The sequence below is a fragment of the Myxocyprinus asiaticus genome, chromosome 27 (genome assembly GCF_019703515.2).
Source record: "Myxocyprinus asiaticus isolate MX2 ecotype Aquarium Trade chromosome 27, UBuf_Myxa_2, whole genome shotgun sequence".
In the NCBI taxonomy this organism is placed as follows: domain Eukaryota; kingdom Metazoa; phylum Chordata; class Actinopteri; order Cypriniformes; family Catostomidae; genus Myxocyprinus; species Myxocyprinus asiaticus.
In genome coordinates this window covers 20,058,374-20,078,327 of record NC_059370.1, presented here as the reverse complement: position 1 = coordinate 20,078,327, position 19,954 = coordinate 20,058,374, and the positions used below count along the sequence as shown (strand labels likewise).

At 37.6% G+C, this 19,954-nt stretch overlaps 2 protein-coding genes and 1 long non-coding RNA gene across 4 annotated transcripts; 1 reads left to right on the top strand and 2 right to left on the bottom strand.

Moving 5' to 3' along the window:
- Window positions 1-555: 555 nt before the first annotated feature.
- LOC127417915 (novel acetylcholine receptor chaperone) lies at window positions 556-3,100 on the bottom strand. The gene is made up of 2 exons (XM_051658179.1): window positions 2,909-3,100; window positions 556-2,000 (listed from the first exon to the last, which is right to left on the bottom strand). Exons 1-2 carry the CDS (start codon window positions 3,026-3,028, stop codon window positions 1,638-1,640), a joined length of 483 nt encoding a protein of 160 aa, XP_051514139.1. The 5' UTR covers window positions 3,029-3,100; the 3' UTR covers window positions 556-1,637.
- Window positions 3,101-4,309: 1,209 nt separating this feature from the next.
- Window positions 4,310-12,171, bottom strand: LOC127417898 (ADP-ribosylation factor-like protein 13B). 2 transcript variants are annotated; one of them, XR_007893340.1, is made up of 10 exons: window positions 12,076-12,171; window positions 10,828-10,941; window positions 10,603-10,673; window positions 9,326-9,575; window positions 8,906-9,011; window positions 6,725-6,930; window positions 6,400-6,496; window positions 5,540-5,823; window positions 5,334-5,451; window positions 4,310-5,090 (listed from the first exon to the last, which is right to left on the bottom strand). XR_007893340.1 is itself a non-coding variant. In XM_051658160.1 (10 exons), exons 1-9 carry the CDS (start codon window positions 12,093-12,095, stop codon window positions 5,351-5,353), a joined length of 1,230 nt encoding a protein of 409 aa, XP_051514120.1. In that variant the 5' UTR covers window positions 12,096-12,171; the 3' UTR covers window positions 4,310-5,090; window positions 5,334-5,350. The 2 variants fall into 2 exon arrangements, 1 of the variants encoding a protein (XP_051514120.1); XM_051658160.1 differs by having other exon boundaries at window positions 5,559-5,823.
- A 4,993-nt stretch (window positions 12,172-17,164) lies between these two features.
- On the top strand, window positions 17,165-19,736 carry LOC127417913 (uncharacterized). Its single transcript, XR_007893342.1, has 2 exons — window positions 17,165-17,345; window positions 18,458-19,736. It is a non-coding gene; the product is annotated as an uncharacterized LOC127417913 (long non-coding RNA).
- The last annotated feature ends 218 nt before the right edge of the window (window positions 19,737-19,954 follow it).

Below are 19,954 nucleotides of genomic sequence, written 5' to 3'. Positions count from 1 at the left end.
GCCTAGGTACACCTCAAATTCAGTACTCCTCCTATCAGAACCTAATTGGCTAATTGTCTAATGGCTTGACATGATTTTCTGGAATTTTCCAAGCTTCTTAAAGGCACAGTTTACTTAGTGTATGTAAACTTCTGACCCACTGAAATTGTTGGAATAATTACTTGTATCATGCACAAAGTAGATGTCCTAAACGACTTGCCAAAAGCTAATATTAAATCTGTGGAGTGGTTAAAAAATTAGTTTTAATGACTTCAACCTAAGTGTATGTAAATTCACTGTACTTTTTCACAATTCTTTGTGAACTCAAACTTATTAATTAGCCTATTATTATTTTTAAAACTGGTGTGCATTCCAGTGAGCTTAAATATACTAAATAGTATGTCATGCAAGATGTATTAGCATAAAGATGTTTAACCAACATTTAATGTCTGGTTTGGTCTAGATATCAGGATGCTTGTACAGGTAATGCTGGTGATAATATATGTTTTTTTTTTTTTTTTTTACTATCAACCATGGCAAAGCGTGGAACTCAATGGTAAACTGCATAGAGGTTTTATTGTCAGCATCTGCATGCACAAACATATCATGGTATTTTCTCACTGTTAAAAGTGCAACATGACCCATACTTTGTAAAGTAAAATGCCCAATTAAGTTATCGGACCAGGTTATTGCATCCCAATCAAATCCATGTTCTCTGTTAGGTATTTACACTCAATACAAACAGCAAATGATCATTCTAAAGAAAATACTATAGTAAAAAAAATGCAAAAAAATTTACCTTAAGTTTTCATAATGACACCAAAAGTATCAATCTAAAGAGAAAACACAATATTGTATTTCTAGGTCTTAAAAGGAGCAAGAAACCATTAGATTCCAAGGATAAGATTTTTATTGGACAATTTCAAGTGTCAGCTAGAAAATCAATTTTGGTAAAAGAAACAAAGACACGAAACTTCTGAAATTTCTTTAAGTAAAAAAAAACAGATACATTACAATAAATAATATGCAGAACTTGTAGCTGAACAAACAGGTTCTATATTTTCATTTTTGATGATTATGGCAGAGTTTGAGGATCCGAAAAATGCTTTGATTCATGGGGCAAGCTAAAACTGATGATTAAAATCCATCCACTGTTCATGTATGACCTTTAAATTATGTTAAATGATTGGTGGAAATTTGTATACTCTTTTAAATACTAATGTTTAAACAAAAATCCTCAAAGTAAACATAACTGGTTTTGTGTCAGTAGTTCAAAAAGGAAATAATAGATAACGTCGGCATTTGAAGCTTAACTGTATCACAGTATGATATTAAAAGTAGCATTTCGTACAATATTGTTCAATTCGGGGCATAAAAATTACAGCTTGGAATAACACTAGTTTAATCTTTGCTTCAGATCCACAGCCAAAACAGTTACCACAATGATGATTGTCCAAGGTGAAGATCTGTATTTAAATAAGAGGTTTTACAGGTCAGAAGACATGAGGTAAGGTAAACTAAGATCTGATTTTTGGACTGCTGATATGTAAGTGAGGGATAGAAATCACATTTTGGGGCTTTTTTCCCAGCGCAATCTCTACTATCCACAGAAACATATAGGGATCTGCTGCCAGGCTCCCAGTGTGGAAATTGTTGAGCTAAGAAATTTTGACTTTGTTCTTTTCCTGGGCATTGATCTGCTCCTCTCTTCTCTCCTCCCTCTCAGGCCGGTCCTCACCCTGACGAGCAATGAGTAGCCGACAAGTCAGCAAAATACCAAACACCAGGGCATGGGCATAGCGTTTTAGAGGATCTCCAACCAGCTGGTGGAAGAAAAGCACTGCTAGCATGACCAGCAGCAGAATAAAGTTGGCTACATCTTTTGGTCTCCCTGGCACAAGGGTCAGAACCACTCCACATCCCACCTCAAGTGTACCAATAATCTTGCGTAGAAGTACAGAAGAAACACCCATCTTTTTCAATGCTGGAAGAGCCTTGGCATAACTCTTGTATGCTCTTTTCTGGAAAGTGAACAAAAGGAGGCCATTTAGAAGCAATTCAAATGTAACACTGTCAAGCTTGTATATAAGAACATTCAAGGCATTTACATTCACTTTCGAGCCAGGCACTGCATAACACAGTTGGATGCAGTCAAATTAACTGTACAAATTGCACAGGCCCTCTGCTACCATGACTTTGAGCACTAGGTCTCATTTTATCACCTTAACAACAAAACTCACACAAGCAAATATCATGTAAACAAAGGACCTTTCGGTTAAAGCTATTAAAACACCTAAAAACAGAATTTTATAATTTGAAATTCAGTTCAAAATTCGAATATTTGAATATTCGAATTTCATCAGCACAGCAGCTGCTGCACCTGCAGCTGAAAGATAGAATTTGCTGGAAGCGTCGCCATAGCTGTATCAGGCTGCTTCAAAAAGGATTTTTTTTGTCACAAAATAATCACTACATATCATTGTATAATGCGTTTGCTATATTAATCATTCAAGAGGTAAATATGATGCTTGACAATCGCATTGTGATGTCACAACAATGACCTAATGAAAGAATGCTGCGGCTGTGCGCATAATTCACTGCTCAACTGCTCCAATTATGTTTCATTATTTTACATAATCCCGCTAATGATCAACAATTTAATTATGTCCTATGATATATTTAAGATCTTACCTAGAATATGGTTTAATATATATTCAACTGAATCATTATAATGAAGAATGAAAATATTAAACGTGTAGGCTATGCATTCTCGTGTAGAACTTAACATGCTATGACAGCATAACACAGGCAGACGATTAAAAATACCCAGTTACATTCGCACCCCATCCCAAAACAATGCCTCTGGTTGTTGCAGCTTCATTTGCTTCATTTGCTTATTATGGGTGATGTCAAAATGACGATCACTTACCATCTCACTGTATGCATCTTTGCTTAACCTCGGCGTGAGTTTAATTGTGCCCATGAACACGAAAAAGAGGCCCAGTGCGAAGGATAGTGCGACAATGGTTACTGTTCTTGGCGAGGCCATCTTCGGTAAAGAGTCCTTTCGTCTGGCATCTGCTGTCCCGCTCCAGCTTTCTTCACTGTCCTGCTGAAGATGCTGAAGGGGGAAGGGCTCGAATAGACAAATATGGCTGCATGTCAAACCGTTACAGTACTAAGAACCACCGCTAGAGTGCGCCGTCGAGGATTAAAGGAATAGTTCATCCAAAAATGAAAATTCTCTCATCATTTACTCACCCTCATGACTTCCCAAATGTGTATGACTTTCATCCTCTGCTGAGCACAAACGAAGATTAAAAAAAATGATATATATATATTTTTTAATAATCTCAGCTCTGTTGGTCCATTCAATGCAAGTGAATAGTAGCAAGAACTTTGAAGCTCCAAAAAGTATATAAAGGCAGCATAAAAGTAATCCACACGACTCCAGTGATTAAATCCATATCTTCAGAAGTGATATGAATGGTGTGTGTGAGAAACAAATCAATATTTAAGTCCTTTTTTACTATAAATCTACACTTTCACCAGCCCTCCTCCAGCACGTTCACGAGAGGACCAACTTCTATATTTTAGCCGTTCGCATTCTTTGTACATATCACCACCTACTGTGCAGAGAGGAGAAAAAAAAAAGGAGGGATAAAGCAAGGGAAAATAATAACTAAATCATATTTACACATCAGCAGCCCAAAGAACACGAATTGACAAAAAACTAAAGAACTCTCGTCAACGTGCTTAGAAGGGCTGTTTGAAAGTAGATTTATATAGTAAAAAATGGTCTTAAATATTGATCTGTTTCTCATTTACAACTATTATATCGCTTCTGAAGATATGGATTTAACCACTGGAGATTTTGTTATGGATTACTTTTATGCTGCCTTTATGTGCTTTTTGGAGCTTCAAAGTTCTGGTCACCATTCACTTGCATTGTGAGGACCAACAGAGCTGAGATATTCTTTTAAAAATCATAATTTGTGTTCTGCAGAAGAAAGAAAGAAAGTTTTTTTGGGTGAAATATTCCTTTAATATAAAAGGTTCCTAAAAGGGAACCGTCGGGCTGGGGAGATCACACAAGAGTTACATTTGCTGTTACTAAAGTTAGGGTTATTTTAGATGTAGGTTTAAGGTTTCTGTGGGAGTCCAAATAAGCACAGTGGCCGAGTTCGGAATGACATACTATCCATATCAGTCTATGGCAGAATTAGTAAGAGTAGAATGGTAGTATGCCAGCCCGACGGTTCCCTTCTAGAAATGACCAGATACCTTATTTGCTTCATGAATAATTCAACACAATAGAAAGTACAGTCAAATCATTGTTTATTACTTTTTAATAGAAAAAAAAAACAATATCAGGGAATATTATTTTGTGATTGTGCACTGAAATATGTATCCCATCATGCATTTTTTGCCTATATATAAAACCCTCACACACCTATAAAAAGTATTAATTGGTTTATAAGAAATTGAGTTACATTTTTTAAGATACATGTACAAGGTACTGTAGGCATTGTCTTATTCAAACCCCATTTTGTAAACAATATATGAATACACAATCTTATACAGAGTCATTGAAATACATACAAGTACTGTATATCCCATAGTAAACCACCCTGTTTATCTATCGGTTTCATCACACACTGCCTTGTTCTATATGTCACATGCAAAAACATAAAAAAAAACATTTACAGTTATAATCCAAAAGTCACTTAGAACACTATAATGGGTAGACTGTACAGTTTTTTTTTCCAACATTCTAAATGGATGCCAACACCCAGAATGACACTTAAAATATGACTTCTTAATACAATTATAAAAACTGCCTCTCATGTATTACAAAAGTATTGATGACTCTGGACTTCTAAACATTAACAGTAACTCTATCTTTCGAATGGGCCGAGCACATGACCCAGTGGGAAAAAACAATGATAAGTGCTTCAGCATGTTTGTAAGCCATCTTCAGTCAATGCGATGCACATATCTTCATTCTATGTGATGACACGGGCTGTCCATGTTTCTTTTTTCTCACGGCCCCAAAACCATTTCCCGTTCCTGTCGGGCTTTGAGAGCCAAAATTGCTTTTCGGTAAAGGTCTATCAGGAAAAAGGCAAATTAAATGCTTTAATTTAGTCTACATTTCTGCAGATCAGGGCTGTCTATATTAAGCAAATGCCTGTATTTTGTTTGTTTTGTTTACAATGTGGAAAGATCATTTCAAATAAGTATAAAGTTTGAATAGAATGTATATGTTTTAAAATTCCTCCCACAAGGCCAAAACTCTCCCCAAGAACAGCCCTGAGCAAAATGAATAGTGGTTAAAGGGCACTAATGCTCACCGAAAGTGTTTGAAAGGTCAACTGGCTGTGGGTAAGCAGGTCGGAACGTCCTCAGTGTTTATCTTGTTCTTTCGTTTTACTTTAACTGTCTTCTTTCTTCTCCTTTTTTCCTCTTTTCCTGTGAATAAGTGTGTTGAGAGCATGAGAGGTATTATACTACAGTACTTCACTCATTTTAGTGATGAATACTGTAAGTTTATGTATACCCTTTTTTACACCAAGTACCTCTAGATGGTTTGGGGACCTTGTTGGGGGATTCTGGTAAATCCAAAGTCTCTTCTTTCACTTTGGCTTTGTGGTTTAGCTTCCCACGTTTCAGAGGCAACAATGCACTGCTGGCTTTATCTTTCTGGCAATTGTGGTCCTGATCTGCTTCATTCCCTTCTGTCTCCTCCACCTCTTTTTCATTCACAACTCCTCTGCTTGGACCTGCCTTTTTAATTTTGACCTTCACCTTCTTTTTGCTTAATTTCTTTTTAAAAGAGTTTTCCTACAATAATGTTAGAAGGTAAATTGATTAGTGCGAAAGATGTTGTTATTTCTGTGATATTACATGAATGTTCCCGGTTCAATACAAGTTAAGCTAAATCGAAAGCATTTGTGGCATAATGATTACCACAATAAATCATTTCAACTCATCCCTTGAGGCCAGTCCATAAACATTTAGCAGTTTCAAAAGTATAGCAACAAGACCATTTTAGTGTGAAAAAATAGGGATTTACTGGCATTACATCATCATGACAATAAATCTGTAATATTGGATATATACATTTACACAGATAAGGTTAGTAAGTGATTTTGTCACACTAAAATCATGTTAACATGAATAATGTTTACATGTTACTTCAGAAACAGTGTGTATTTTATTGATAATGGACCATTGTAAGTACCTTTACTGTAACCATGATTCTTGCTTCTTCTATTTTTTTAAACGAGGGTCAAAATTTCTTTTTTGGTAATCGACATATGCTACACTTGCTGTAAATTGATCTTAACTTGTATTGAACTCGGAATATTCCTTTAACAAGCATCCACAGGGTGGGGATAAACAACATAGATGTTTAACCTTATTCAGAATATTTCTGATTGGTTGCAGAGTCCCATTTTTCTTCACGTTGTCCGTGTTCTCGTCTTGACGGATATCTAGTTTGCTTGCCCTTGTTCTGCAAGACACAAGATGGCAATAAATAACTGATTATACATATTATATATAAGGCATAATGTGTCAGAAAAAATAGTAGAAAGTATTGTTAATAGTTATAGGTGAAGTGTAATTGCTGTGCCACTAGTGGCACCCAAAAGAACTGCAATAATGTTCAGCTTTAATATAACCCCTGTCATCCTAATGTCCTATTCCTGTGTAAATCTGCATATATAAGCCCACCCCTCACTTCTCATCTTTAGGTTTGCTCCGGCTCTTCTCTATTTTTCCTTTCCTGTCTTTTTCTTCTGGCCCTAATGGTCGCCTCCCATCTCTCATCACACGGGCACAGATGTCTGGGTAGTCCAAGCACACGGCTCGAAGTAGCCATCGGAGACCTCGAAGGGTCTTTCTGTCTGACCAACGACGCAGGTCCATTGAGGCAGAACATGGCTCCTGCATACAGTATTTCGACATATAATCTCTTACAAGCTCAAAATAGTCATAAATCTGTTAGTATTCAATCAGGATGTTGTCATAACCACAAACATATCTTGACATGTTACAAACGCATATTGCCAGTTCCTTTACAACACAATGAGTCCCAGAAGTTTTTCAGCATATGTTTTGTGCAACCCCAATTACGAAAAAGTTGGGACAATATGAAAAATGCTAATAAAAACAAAAAGGAGTGATTTGTAAATTATATTCACCCTTTGCTATATTGATAGCTCTACAGCTACACATTATATGATGTTTTTCCTTGTGAATTTCATAGTTATTTTTAATGTACAGTAATTTCAAATCAGATGATTGCAACACGCTCCAAAAAAGTTGAGACGGGCAATTTAATTAATTAATTAATTAAAATGTTTATTTTTTTTTTTTTATCACACATTATACATTTGCACATATACAATGAAATTCTTTTTTTCACATATCCCAGCTAAGCTGGGTTCAGAGTGCAGGGTCAGCCATGATACAGCACCCCTGGAGCAGATAGGGTCAAGGGCCTTGCTCAAGGGCCCAACAGTGGCATCTTGGCAGTGCTGGGGCTTGAACCCCCAACCTTCTGATCAGTAACCCAGAGCCTTAACCACTGAGCCCTTTAATTTAAGACAATTACAATTTGACAAGTTAAAATAACAAGGCGATGTGAAACAGATGATGTGAAACAGGTGAGGCAATCGTGTCATAGGATATAAGGAGCCTCCAAAAACAGCCTAGTCCTTCAAGAGTAAGGAACATTGGAGACTTATCAATTTGCCAACAGATGCTTCAGCAAATAATCCAGCACATTGAGAATAATGTTCCCCAAAGACAAATTGGAAGGATTTTGAGCATTTCACCCCCTACAGTGCACAATATAGTTAAAAGATTCAAGGAATCTGGTCAAATCTCGGTGCGTAATGGGCAAGACGAAAACCACTTCTGAATGCGCGTGATCTCCGATCCCTCAGATGTCATTGTCTTAAAAAACATCATTCATCTGTAATGGATATCATGAACATGGGTTTGGGATTACTTTAGTCACCTTTGTTAGTCAACACTGCATCCACAGATGCAAGTTAAGACTTTACTATGCAAAGTAGAAGCCCTACATCAACACTGTCCCGAAGCGCTGTCGATTTCTCTGGGCTCGTTGTCATCTTAGATGGAAAGTAGAACGGTGGAACTGTTTTTTTTTTTTAGTCCGATGAGTCCACATTTCAAACAGTTTTTGAAAAACACAGCCATCGTGTTCTCCGGGCCACAGAGGAAAAGGACCATCCAAACTGTTATCAGCATCAGGTCCAAAAGCCAGTGTCTGTATGGGCCAGGTGTGTGTCAGTGCCCACGGCATGGGTAACTCCACATTTGTGAGGACACCATTAATGCAGACAGATATGCAAAAATTTTGGAGCAGCATATACTGTCATTCAGCACCATCTTTTTCATGGACGTCCCGGAATTTTCAGAAGGACAACTTCAAACCACATACTGGCCGAATAAGCAGAGAGTGCGGGTGCTAGATTGGCCTGCCTGCAGTCCTGACCATCTCCAATTGAGAATGTGTGGTGCATGAATGGGGAAAATTCCACTTTTTAAACTTAACAAACTTGCGTCTTCAGTGCCTAAATGCTTAATAAGTGTTATTAGAAGAAATGGTGATGTTTCACAGTGGTAAACACTCGACTGTCCAAACTTTTTTGGAGTGTGTTGCAATCATCTGATTTGAAATTACTGAACATAAAAAAAAAACAGTGAAATTCACAAGGAAAAACATCATATAATGTGTATTTGTAGTGCTTTCAATGTAGCAAAGGGTGAATATAATTTACAAATCACTCCTTTTTGTTTTTATTAGCATTTTTCATACTGTCCCAACTTTTTCAGAATAGGTGTTGTATGTCAAACCATGTCAGAAATTGTATTAAACCACAGTACTTACAATGTGGCAAAGGGATCGGCTCTGGTTGACCAGCTTCTCTAGGGCGAGAATTTCTATCAGTTCATTTCCCAGTAGAGCATTCATTTTGTCCTGTTTATTTGCCAGCCTGTTATAGGACATGGAGATAATGAGCTGGATTGCAAGCAAATTGTCACAACTCAAGATGAGGTTGTCTTTATTACAGAATATTCCCATCTTAAGTCTTACGGTCTGACAAGTTCAAGTTAGGATCAATATACAGATATTTCTGTAATATGGCCCTAAGACAGCTATTTTTACCTTTACTGAATTGTTATATTGATTTTAAAGTGGAACTGTTTTGCATTAGGCTAATTTGAACAAATGAATAACTTAGTATGTGATTTCTGTTAATAAAGTCATACATTTAATTATTATTTTTAGTTGTGTAGCATATCTTACACTAAGAGAGGTTTTCCTGCTACTCTTGGATGCTTCAGCAAGTCCACCAGAGCTTCTTTGACTTCTTTCAGTCGTTGTCTGTCGCTGGAGTCCAGCACAAAGATGATGCCGTGAGCTTCACTGTAATGCTCTCTCCAGGACCCCCGAACCTCTGGAGCTCCACCCATATCCAATATGTTAACCAAGTAGTTCTCCACCCTAAGCTCAGTGCGGACACATCCATGGGTGGGACCCACTTCTCCAGGGGGCACTGAACAAATGTACATAACATTCAGAATTGAATATAATGCATTGAATTTAGTGCCTCCTTTTCTATTTCAGATATTATTAATTATTATCTATAATAATAATAACTTTTATAGCACCTTTTTTCAGTTTAGCACAAAGTGCTTCACAAAACATAAAATCAAAACACACTCAGTAAAACACACCACATTCACATAGTAGTAAAAGCAAGCCTATAAAAATGAGTTTTTAAACAAGACTTAAAAACAGACACAGATTCAGCAGATCTAATATCCCAGGGGAGGCTGTCCCATAATCGAGGGGCCTTCACTACAAAAGCTCTATCACCTTTAGTTTTGCATCTGGATCTTGGAACAGCCAATAGTTCATGACAAGAAGATCTAAGAGTTCTAACTGTTTTGTAAGGTCTTAAAAGTTCTGCTAAATATTCTGGCAACAAACCACGTAATGCATAATATATATGATTAATAAAATCTAAAAACTAACCCTAAAATTATTTGGTAACCAGTGCAGAAAAGCTAAAACTGGAGTAATATGATTTGAAGACCTATTTTGTGTCAAAAGTCTATGCACCTTTTTGCACTGATTGTAGCCGTGCTAAAGTGCGATGATTTAAAGTTAAAACGTGGCATTACAATAATCAGGGCAAGATTAAATAAAAGCATGTATAAGCCTCTCTGTATCCCTAAAACTTGAGACAAAAACAAGACTGAACTGTCTGACATGATATTCAAAATTTGTATCAAAATAGACCCCCAAATTTCTCACCACCTGCTGAATATTTGGGACCACCTGACTAAGTGCTAACTCAATCTGACATTTTTTATAAAACCATGACCGATTATAAAAACCTATATCTGTATTTAACCGAAGAAAATTACATGCCATCCAATTTTTTATATCTGTTATACAAGCTTGAAAAATATTCAAATTAGTCAGATCATTGGGATTCAGTGACAAATACAACTGCAGGACATCTGCATAGCAATGAAAATTAATGTTGTATTTTTCTTTAGTAACTGTTAAATTACCTCTCAACATCCCTCTGACACAAGATGTTTTTCCAGCCTTGTCCAAGCCAAGCACTAGCACTGTGATCTTCCTGAAGAAAAAAATAAAAATAAAAATGAAGAATAGTTCCCCTATTAGTGCACCAGAAGCATATAATAAGGCATCTGTTGAAAAGAGGCAGTCCGTTGGTGATAAACCAAAACATCAAGTGACTGTATATTTGCATTTGCTTGGCTGACTGGTACCTCAGTGGTTGCTGGAGTTTGGACACCCAACTGCAGCAATTGCTCATAAGGTTGAACATATTGAGCTGAGGAGGAGAGCACCAAGGAGAGCACCATCGTCTCCTTAACTCGTACCTGAGAGCAGACAACAGAGCTATGTCACAGCCCTCATAGCATTGTCATATGTACTCATGGCCTCAGGATACATGTAAACATCATCTGTTGTGTCTCGCCCAAGCATTAATCCCAAGACTTAAGGACACATTAGTGACTCATTAGTACATTTCTATCACCCACATCACCTGTTATACCTGTAATAATTCTTAAAGTGGCCTAAAAGGGAGATAGTAAAAAGTATGAAACTATAGGATGTTATTTCTTTACAATTATCTACCAGTAGTTGATCAAAGCATGGTATGCAATTTCAAATATACTTTGAAAAAAATCATTTTTATAAATACAATTTTACAGCCCAACTCCTTGAATAAAAATAAATAAATAAATAAATAAAAAATATGATTTGTTGGCATAATTTGTGCCAACTAGCCAAGTTATCTGCTGCTAGTGTATACACACAGTAGTCTAATTACATTTACAGAACTGTATGGTTTCCGATCTCAGTGCTTAGTCAATTACTGTACATCTGTTCTGGCTTGAGTGAATTACGCACTCTCATTCGGAAAACATTGACCCCTTTACCCGAGCAGCATGCATGGTGGCAGCCCACTTATTAATTCCTCTGTGATTTTAGAACAGTAAAGAAGTTTAAACTTTGCATAATTAAGCAGGATTGTAGCTACATTACAGTACAAAACCTTAAAACTTATCCCACATATGCTATTAATGCATACAGAACTTAATCAGTTCTAAACTGCATTTCTCACTACAGGTACAGCAAACTACATGGCAGTGTGCAAACTGATTGTACAAACAAAAACATAAAAGATAATGAGTGTTTCTCAGAATTTTGGCATGCAAAACTCATCCACATGTTTGGATCAGCTGAGAACAGCACAATAACACTGAATGTAATAAGTGAATGTAATATTTTTAGCCAGACATTCCACACATCCTTAATTACTCAGCAAAAATATCCATTCTTAATACTTTTAAAGTCTTAAGGAAAATAATGGTCTAACACTTCCCTGCATATATGCTCACAAGCAACACAGTACTGATCATTATACTGACATATGCAAAGATACTGTGTAAAACAGCTTCGGATAAAAAGACTGAACAAAAAAAACAAAAACATCCCACATTACTTACAGTAGTATGTCAGAATCCATGTGTGTGTTTTTGTTTGTTTCTCTAGAGACATTTTGCACAGGACAGCTAAAAAACTAATCAGGTTCTACTTATTCCTCTAATCCTGTCACCTCATGTGGGAGGAGCTAGGAAGAAAAAGCCATCACAGCCTAGCAACCAATCACATGATGGGTAGGTGACAGCTGCCCTTCTGGATGACTGGTTTTGGTCACTTTAACTGGGCCAAATGTGGAAGATACTCAGATATTTATAAACTAATGCCACTTTAGACATCCAAACAAAATATTTAGTTAAATTATAGAAAGTCCCTGGCCATTTGGTTGGAGGTGAATGCCAAATATTTGATGTACTTCTCATCTTGTGCTATTAGTCATAGGCAGTTTACTGTAGATTGCACCATAGTGTGACGATATCCTGTTGTTTACACATCACTCTCAGATAAAGCATGGTAATTCCGAGCAATGCAGCTTCTGAAATGTGCATCTTCAGAAAAGGATTCAGAACATTGCTTCTTGTCCACAGAGTCAATTCTTTAGAAAATTTTAATTTAAAATGTACAGTGACATAACTAGCTTAGAATAATCTTTTATTATTTATTTTAAAAAGTAGGAATTGAAAATGTTTAGGAATTGTAGCCATTCTGTTCATAAGTGTCAAGGTTATTAAGTAAAAAAAAAAAAGAGAGAGATGGGGGTCCTGGGTAGCTTAGCGAGTACAGACGCTGACTACCACCCCTGGAGTCACAAGTTCAAATCCAGGGCATGCTGAGTGACTACAACCAGGTCTCCTAAGCAACCAAATTGGCCTGGTTGCTAGGGAGGGTAGAGTCACATGGGTAACCTCCTTGTGGTCACTATAATGTGGCTTTCGGTGGGGCGCGTGGTGAGTGGTGCATGGAGAATAGCGTGAAGCCTCCATGCGTGCTATGTCTCCACAGTAACGCGCTCAACAAGCCACGTGATAAAATGCACAGATTGATGGTCTAAGACACGGAGGCAACTGAGATTCGTCCTCCGCCACCCAGATTGAGGCAGATTGAGGACTTAGAGCACATTGGGAATTGGGCATTCCAAATTGGGGAGAAAGAAAAAAAAAAGAGATATTTTGACACTTTTATGAAAAGACCATGTACATTTTGTACAGGTCAAATGGAATAACCCTAAGAAAATTTCTTGTGATTACGTTGTGCAAACTCACATGTGTTCAAGGTTCAAGGAAGTTTTAAATACCTTTTACTTGATGGTTATACCAATTGACATTTTAAAAGACATTAAATCAATGTTATTTTAAGAAAATACATATGTTTAAAGGTATAAATGTTTTCAAAATTGTATGAAGCCAACATGGATATAAAGATTGCATTTCTACTAACTTAGCACACGTTTTAATTTATTTGAAAAAAGATTTTTTCTTTTTTTTATCTCGGACAAACTGATTTGTCAAAGCATTATTTATAATTATATATATATTATATATAGTCAATTTCAGGCCAAAGTCTCGAGTCCAACCATTACTATATTTGCCTTCTTTTCTTGTCAGTTTCACTGCAGATTTGATGACAAGGTGGAGTTTCAGAGATTGTGTCTATCCCTGTCACGAGATTCCAAGTCAAAGGTTGTTCCAGGCACAATAAACAAACTGCACTGAATCCCAACCAGGTCAGTCTAAATTAGTGAATAGACCAATGAAATATGCACTAGAAAAGATCATCCACTCTGATGATCCATCTTTTATTATATCGGCTACTTTACTACCACCTTATCATTTTCTTAAATTTTCAGAATTACTGTTAACTCTAAAAACGTTTTCAACAAACATTTAAGGGGCTGGGGAAAGGAGCACTGAGCAAGTGGGCCAAATTCCTGTAAACATTTTTGAAAAGGGGGTCCCTGCAAACACTGAATTCACATGACTTTGTACAAAAACACTGGCATTAACTCACAATCTTTATCTAAATGAGACATGGTAGCATGTCATGAGAAAACCACTGACCTCAAGTTAAAAGTTGATATCTTTTACATGTTAACTATATTTAGGACTTGTATGTTCATGTTGAAAATGTATGAATTAAATATATACATTTTTCAAAATCTGACACAGAATGTTTGTATCTCAGGGGATACGTTGCCCTTTTAGGGGTATTAAAAAAGAGTTCAGTATATGAATGGAGAGTGAATGGAGAATGGTTGAGTGTGTTTTAGAGAAAATCAATACAATTTAACATTACCTTCAAATGTTAAGTTTTAAGTAATTAGTACAAGAGTTTGATCAGGGTCCCACTAGATCCTGGTTACATGTCTTCAGGGGGGCTCCCCCACCCCTCCTGAAAAGCCCCTTTAACTATGTCAAGTGACAATGGCTAGTTTCGAGAATTATTACAAATTAGGAAACTTGTGTTTTGGTTAGCTAACATTAGATGGCTGCAAAATGTAGCCTAGGATGCGAGAGTCCCCCTCTTGCTACATATTGACTTTTCTGACCAAGCTATCCTAAATGCACCAAAGGGGCCCATGATGATCCCTTTATGGTGTATCATCACCTGGCCCTAGCAATCAGCTCGTACTGTATTCACCGAAAGGCCTGGGGACTCCAGTGGTCAGCTTGTGCTGTATTAGCCAAAGGTCCCGGGGTCCTTAGTAATGAGCTCACACTGTACTAAGCCAAGGGCCCTGGTGTTCACCTTCATTTGGCAGTCCTGAGGCTTTGGATGCCCCTGGTTCTCCAAAGCCTTGGGGAACTAGTCCCACCCTTCATCTTGATCAGATGGTTATACTGTAGCACTTTAAAAATGCTGTGGGATTAAATAACAATCATCATCATATAACATTGGATTTACAAGGTACTAAATAGTACTTCAAAGCATATTAAGTATTACCATTAAAACATGGTATTAACATACCAGTACATGTGCAAACAACATGGTACCATGGGATAATGTCCAAAAGTCATGGTCTTACCATGGTACCACATCCAAAAAAAAAACATAGTAATACCAGGGTACCATTTACAAGAACCATGGTACTTTTTAGTAACCATTTTAAGAGGCTCTGACACCAAAATACTGTTTTAAAGGGGTCATGAAATGGAAAATAAAAAATGTCTTGAAATTTAGACATATAAAAGGTACTACAAAAACATACTGTAAATTTAAAAAAAAATAAAAAAATAAATCCTCCCCGATCTAAAAAGAGCATTTATAGTTCCCACTCTATTGAAACGCCTCGTTTTGGAAACTGTGTGTTCGTGATGTCACGAGACATTGCTCAGTTGTATTTACATGCCCCACAACTTGTGTTAACGCACCCTTCGCCCTGCCCACTCCCGTTCAGTTCATATTAAACAGAGAGGGAAAGAGACAGGCCTAGTGTGACCAAATATTCCTGAACACCAAGTGAGACCCATCTGGACTATTTTGAAGTTTTTTGTGCATATAACAAGCATTACACAGACATATATGACATTTGTCATGTTTATCGTGCCACTTGCAGTATCAGTTACAACTCAGAAAAGGAGACTCCGTTCAGCTTCATTCAGCTGCTCTGCGTCTTGCTGTTCTTGCGCCCATCTGTGCTATTTTTAATTACTGGCGTATGTAAACAAGCCCTAGCTGGACGTCTTTGACCGTTTGGATGCATTTCTGGCGATCTGCGCCTCAGTGCACCAATGTGTGTGCGTCATGTTTCCCTGTGATATGGACTGAGTTTGTGTGGCTAATAGCAGTGTGGACTGCTTGTGAACCAATCATAATACGATTCCTTCTTTGCAGAGGAACTGTTATTGAAGAATGGGGCAGTTAAAAACACTTGGACTTGACAGCAAAACCGTGAGTAAACAGTTTCATTCATGAATATTTCATATTTCAATATGTCATGACTGTTTGATAGTTAAGTGTTAACAGTTGTGCTTGAGTGAAGTTTAATATATTTGGATGCAATGTGTTGTATTAGCGTTATTTGTAAACCCTGTAATTTAGTTTTATAATATTGTGGAGAGCTTGTTTATTCTCTTCTGATTGAGTTTCAAATATGGCTGAATTTGAGGGGCTGCATGATGTTAGCCAATCAGAACAGTGGGCATTTACATTGAAGTTTAAAGGAGACGCTGAGGCCAAAACTGAGCGTTTCAGTCAGAGGGCCAGAGACAGGGTGGAAAATTATCATTTATTATAAAGCTACGATAGTTTTGGTGCAAAAATCTTTATTGAAATTATCAGTGGACCTCAGGGAAGATAATATAATTATTTAAAAAATATAATTTCATGACCCCTTTAAACAAAATTTTGAATGCATTTAAATCTTGTAAGAAGCACAGCCAAACATTAACTCTTTTTATACCATAAAGGTGCAGCATACCATGTGGGATCCAAACAGTCAAATTTAAAATACAAGCAATATTTTTTTTTAAAAGTGAAATTGTGTTATTTGGGCCCTAATGTGTATGAAAATAGCAATATATTAAGTTTCTGAGGTTTCTTTATGGTCTTGCCCTTTTTGGGGTTAAAAACATTGTTTACATCTTTATAATCAAATTCAACAAATATTTATTGATCTATTTCTTCACTCAGAATTTGTTATTCAGAGTTGGAGCATCACAAATTATTTTGGGCATGAGTTTAGATCTACCGATCATAGCTGCATTTTTCCTGTGTCTTCCATTTGAATGATTCTCTGTTAGATCAAATTACAGAGGAAGATCCAGTTCCTTTAATTAAAAATGGATGTGAGGAAAAGCAACATCCTATTTTTCTCCTCTCTTGTCTGATCTGATTAAGTCACTACTGGCATAACCAATCAGATGCTTACTTTATCTGCTGACTAAACTCATACAAAGCCATGCGCACAACCCCCTGTCAGCTGGCCATGACACAAATGGAAACAGCTCAGTGATCATGTTGCCCGTACCTACAGTGGCTCATTTAATACACCCAATTCCATGAATAACATGTTGGATTCCCTGCAGACAACTGCACACACACCATATTATCTAAGGTAGAGTCCAACAACCTCATGTGTTTACTGAATCACTGTGTTGTGTCCTATATTGTAATTTGTGGGCATTTGTTGTTATAGCACGAGTCTGGATATGAGTCAGAGCAGACCTTATGTGTTTGTTTACTGATCATGCTGTTAGTTAAATCCTTAGACTGGCTAATCTGTGACAATGAGTCTGTGGGATGGGGACTGCAACAACAACAGTACCACTGTGCCTCTCTCCTCATGCCCATTTATTTAACTGGCATGCTCAGTACCGGACTCTCAGAAATCTATAAGGTAAAGTTTGCTTACATTAGTAATTGCTTTAGGTATCATGAACTAACAATGAACAATATATTTGACAGTTTTTTATTAATTTTTGTAAATGTTAGTTATTAAAAATATAACTGTTCATGATTAAATGTACGCTGCTTTTATACTAACTAAGCATTAATTCAATGTCACTGATGTTAAGGCATCATCTGCATCCTGAGTAGGCTATACAAAAACTGGATGCAAAACTTGACAGATGGCAAGCTAAAAGTATTTTCTCTTGAACTACTGAATCATTGTTTACACAGCAGTTTAAACAGAAAACAACATTTTCTTGCTTGATAAATTCTTAATCTTATGTCTGATCACATTTCAAAAAACTGTTTCTCGTGTCCTAGCAGCATTAAGAAATGGTTAAAATGAGATGGGAATTTTAAAGAAGAACAGTGTCTAAATCAGGGTTCTGGGGTCATTCAGGGGGCCGGAAGTGGGTGCTAGGGGTCTCTGGAAAATTTAAGAGGAAATTGAATTTTGAAATTAGAATTTTTTTTGTTTTTCATTCTGCTTTTAAAAGACTACAAACTCATTTTAATTAAAGAAAAAATATATATTTCCAGTTTTAGAATCTAAAATTACATTAAAAAATAAATAAATAAATAAGTTTTAGTAGTGGGTAGAAAAAAGAACAGTTAACTCATTCCTAACTATGTTAGTAAATATAAAAATGTAAATTTGTTCCACATAATATTTTAATTATTATTTTTGCTTAAGTACTGTATAATAACCAATTATTTAATTTGAATTATTTAATTTAACTTACTATTTTTCTCACACAGTATACATGGGTATTTAAACACAGGGCTCCAGACTGCGACTAAAATGGTCGCAAATGCGACCAAAAATAATTGATTGCGACAATAATTGCAAATCTAGTGGCTACTGGCAACAGTCGGGTTGTGTGCATTCATATGTGGTTTAGAGGAGGAGGGACTGAACAGGCTGAGAGAATTTCATACCCGCACTGAGTTGCCCAATCAGTGAGAGAGAAAGAAAGAGAGAGAGAGAGAGAGACGCAGCAGTGTTTTGTGTGTGCTCTTTTGTTAAGTTTCAGTTCAGTGTTTTATGCTGATTTAAAGTCTTTTTGATTGTTAATCCGGTTCCTGCTTCCTCCTTCACCGATGAATGAGAGGCTTGTCTGCAACACTGGTGCCGAAACCCGGGACTGGAAGAAGACGCACCGTCAGAGAGCCCTCGCCGCTGATGGAGGATCATGACGCCGAGAAGAGGAGTGGTTCAACGGTACTGGAGCTGTCCGCCAGGAGATGGAGGAGCCACTGCCATCCACCAGGAAGTGGAGGAGCCATTGCCATCCGCCAGGGGATGGAGTCACCACTGCCATCGCCGGAGGAACCGCTGCCATCCGCAAGGAAGCGGAGGGCCCGCTGCCATCCGCCAGGGGGACGGAGGAGCTGCTGCCGGCCACCAGGAGGTGGAATCCACTGCCATCGCCTGGCGTTGTGGAGGATTGCTGGACAGCTGGCTGAGGACCGAATGGCGGCGTGGTCGGGAACCAGAGTTTTTTTTTCTTTTCTTTCTTCTCTCTCTCCCCCGCTATCTTTCTCTCTCCATTCCCCTCATCCTACCCAGGTACCCAGGAGGTGGGGAAGACCAGCCGGTGACAGAATGGCCAAAGGGCAACTCCTCCCCTCCAGGAAGGGAGGGGAGTAAGTCAGACCAGAGGTTTCCCCGGCCTGAATCGGGCGGTGGGGGTATGTGACGAAGAGGAGGGTGTGGCCGGGCTGAGAAGATTCATGCCCGACGCTGAGCTGCCCAATCAGCAGAAGAGAGATAAAAGGAGGAGCCGGGAACGCCAGAGAGAGAGAGAGAGAGAGAGACGCACGCAGCAGTGTTTTGTGTGTGCACTTTTGTTATGTTTCAGTTCAGTGTTTTATGTTGAATTCAAGTCTTTATGATTGTTAATCCGGTTTCTACTTCCTCCTTTCCGGATGAACGAGAGGCTTGTCTGCCACAAATTGCCAGTGTGTCTCACGCTGCTTTTCACCCATTCTGTTTCTGATGAGCTCACTGCACTGCACGCATCAACAAACCCAGCACGAGAGAGTCGTGAACAAATGACTCTTTTGAATCGGATCTTTTTCATCAGTCACCCAAAATGAACTGAGGGTTTGAACTCAGGAGCCCAGGTTAGCAGTTTGAATCAGATTCACTTTCTCAGAGATTTCGCCATCAGTGAGTGCACAACTGAGAGCGAAGACATTTCAGAATAAGAGTCCCATGTGTATTTCAGGCTTCTGTATAATTAAAAGTCCTGTATTGTGTACCATTTTTTTTCTTCTGGTAATTACTGATTGGGATTGGAGTAGCACAATAAACTGCATCTGGGATTTCATTCAATTTGCACTCTTGCAGTCTCTGTGTCTGGGCCATCCGGTAACAGTAAAGAAAGACAAAAAGGCAACAATATATATATATATATATATATATATATATATATATATATATATATATATATATATATATATATATATAATTACGATTTTGACACTTAGGACATTTGAGGAACTTGTACACAACTATTACACAAGGTGCAAACATTCACTGATGCTCAAGAA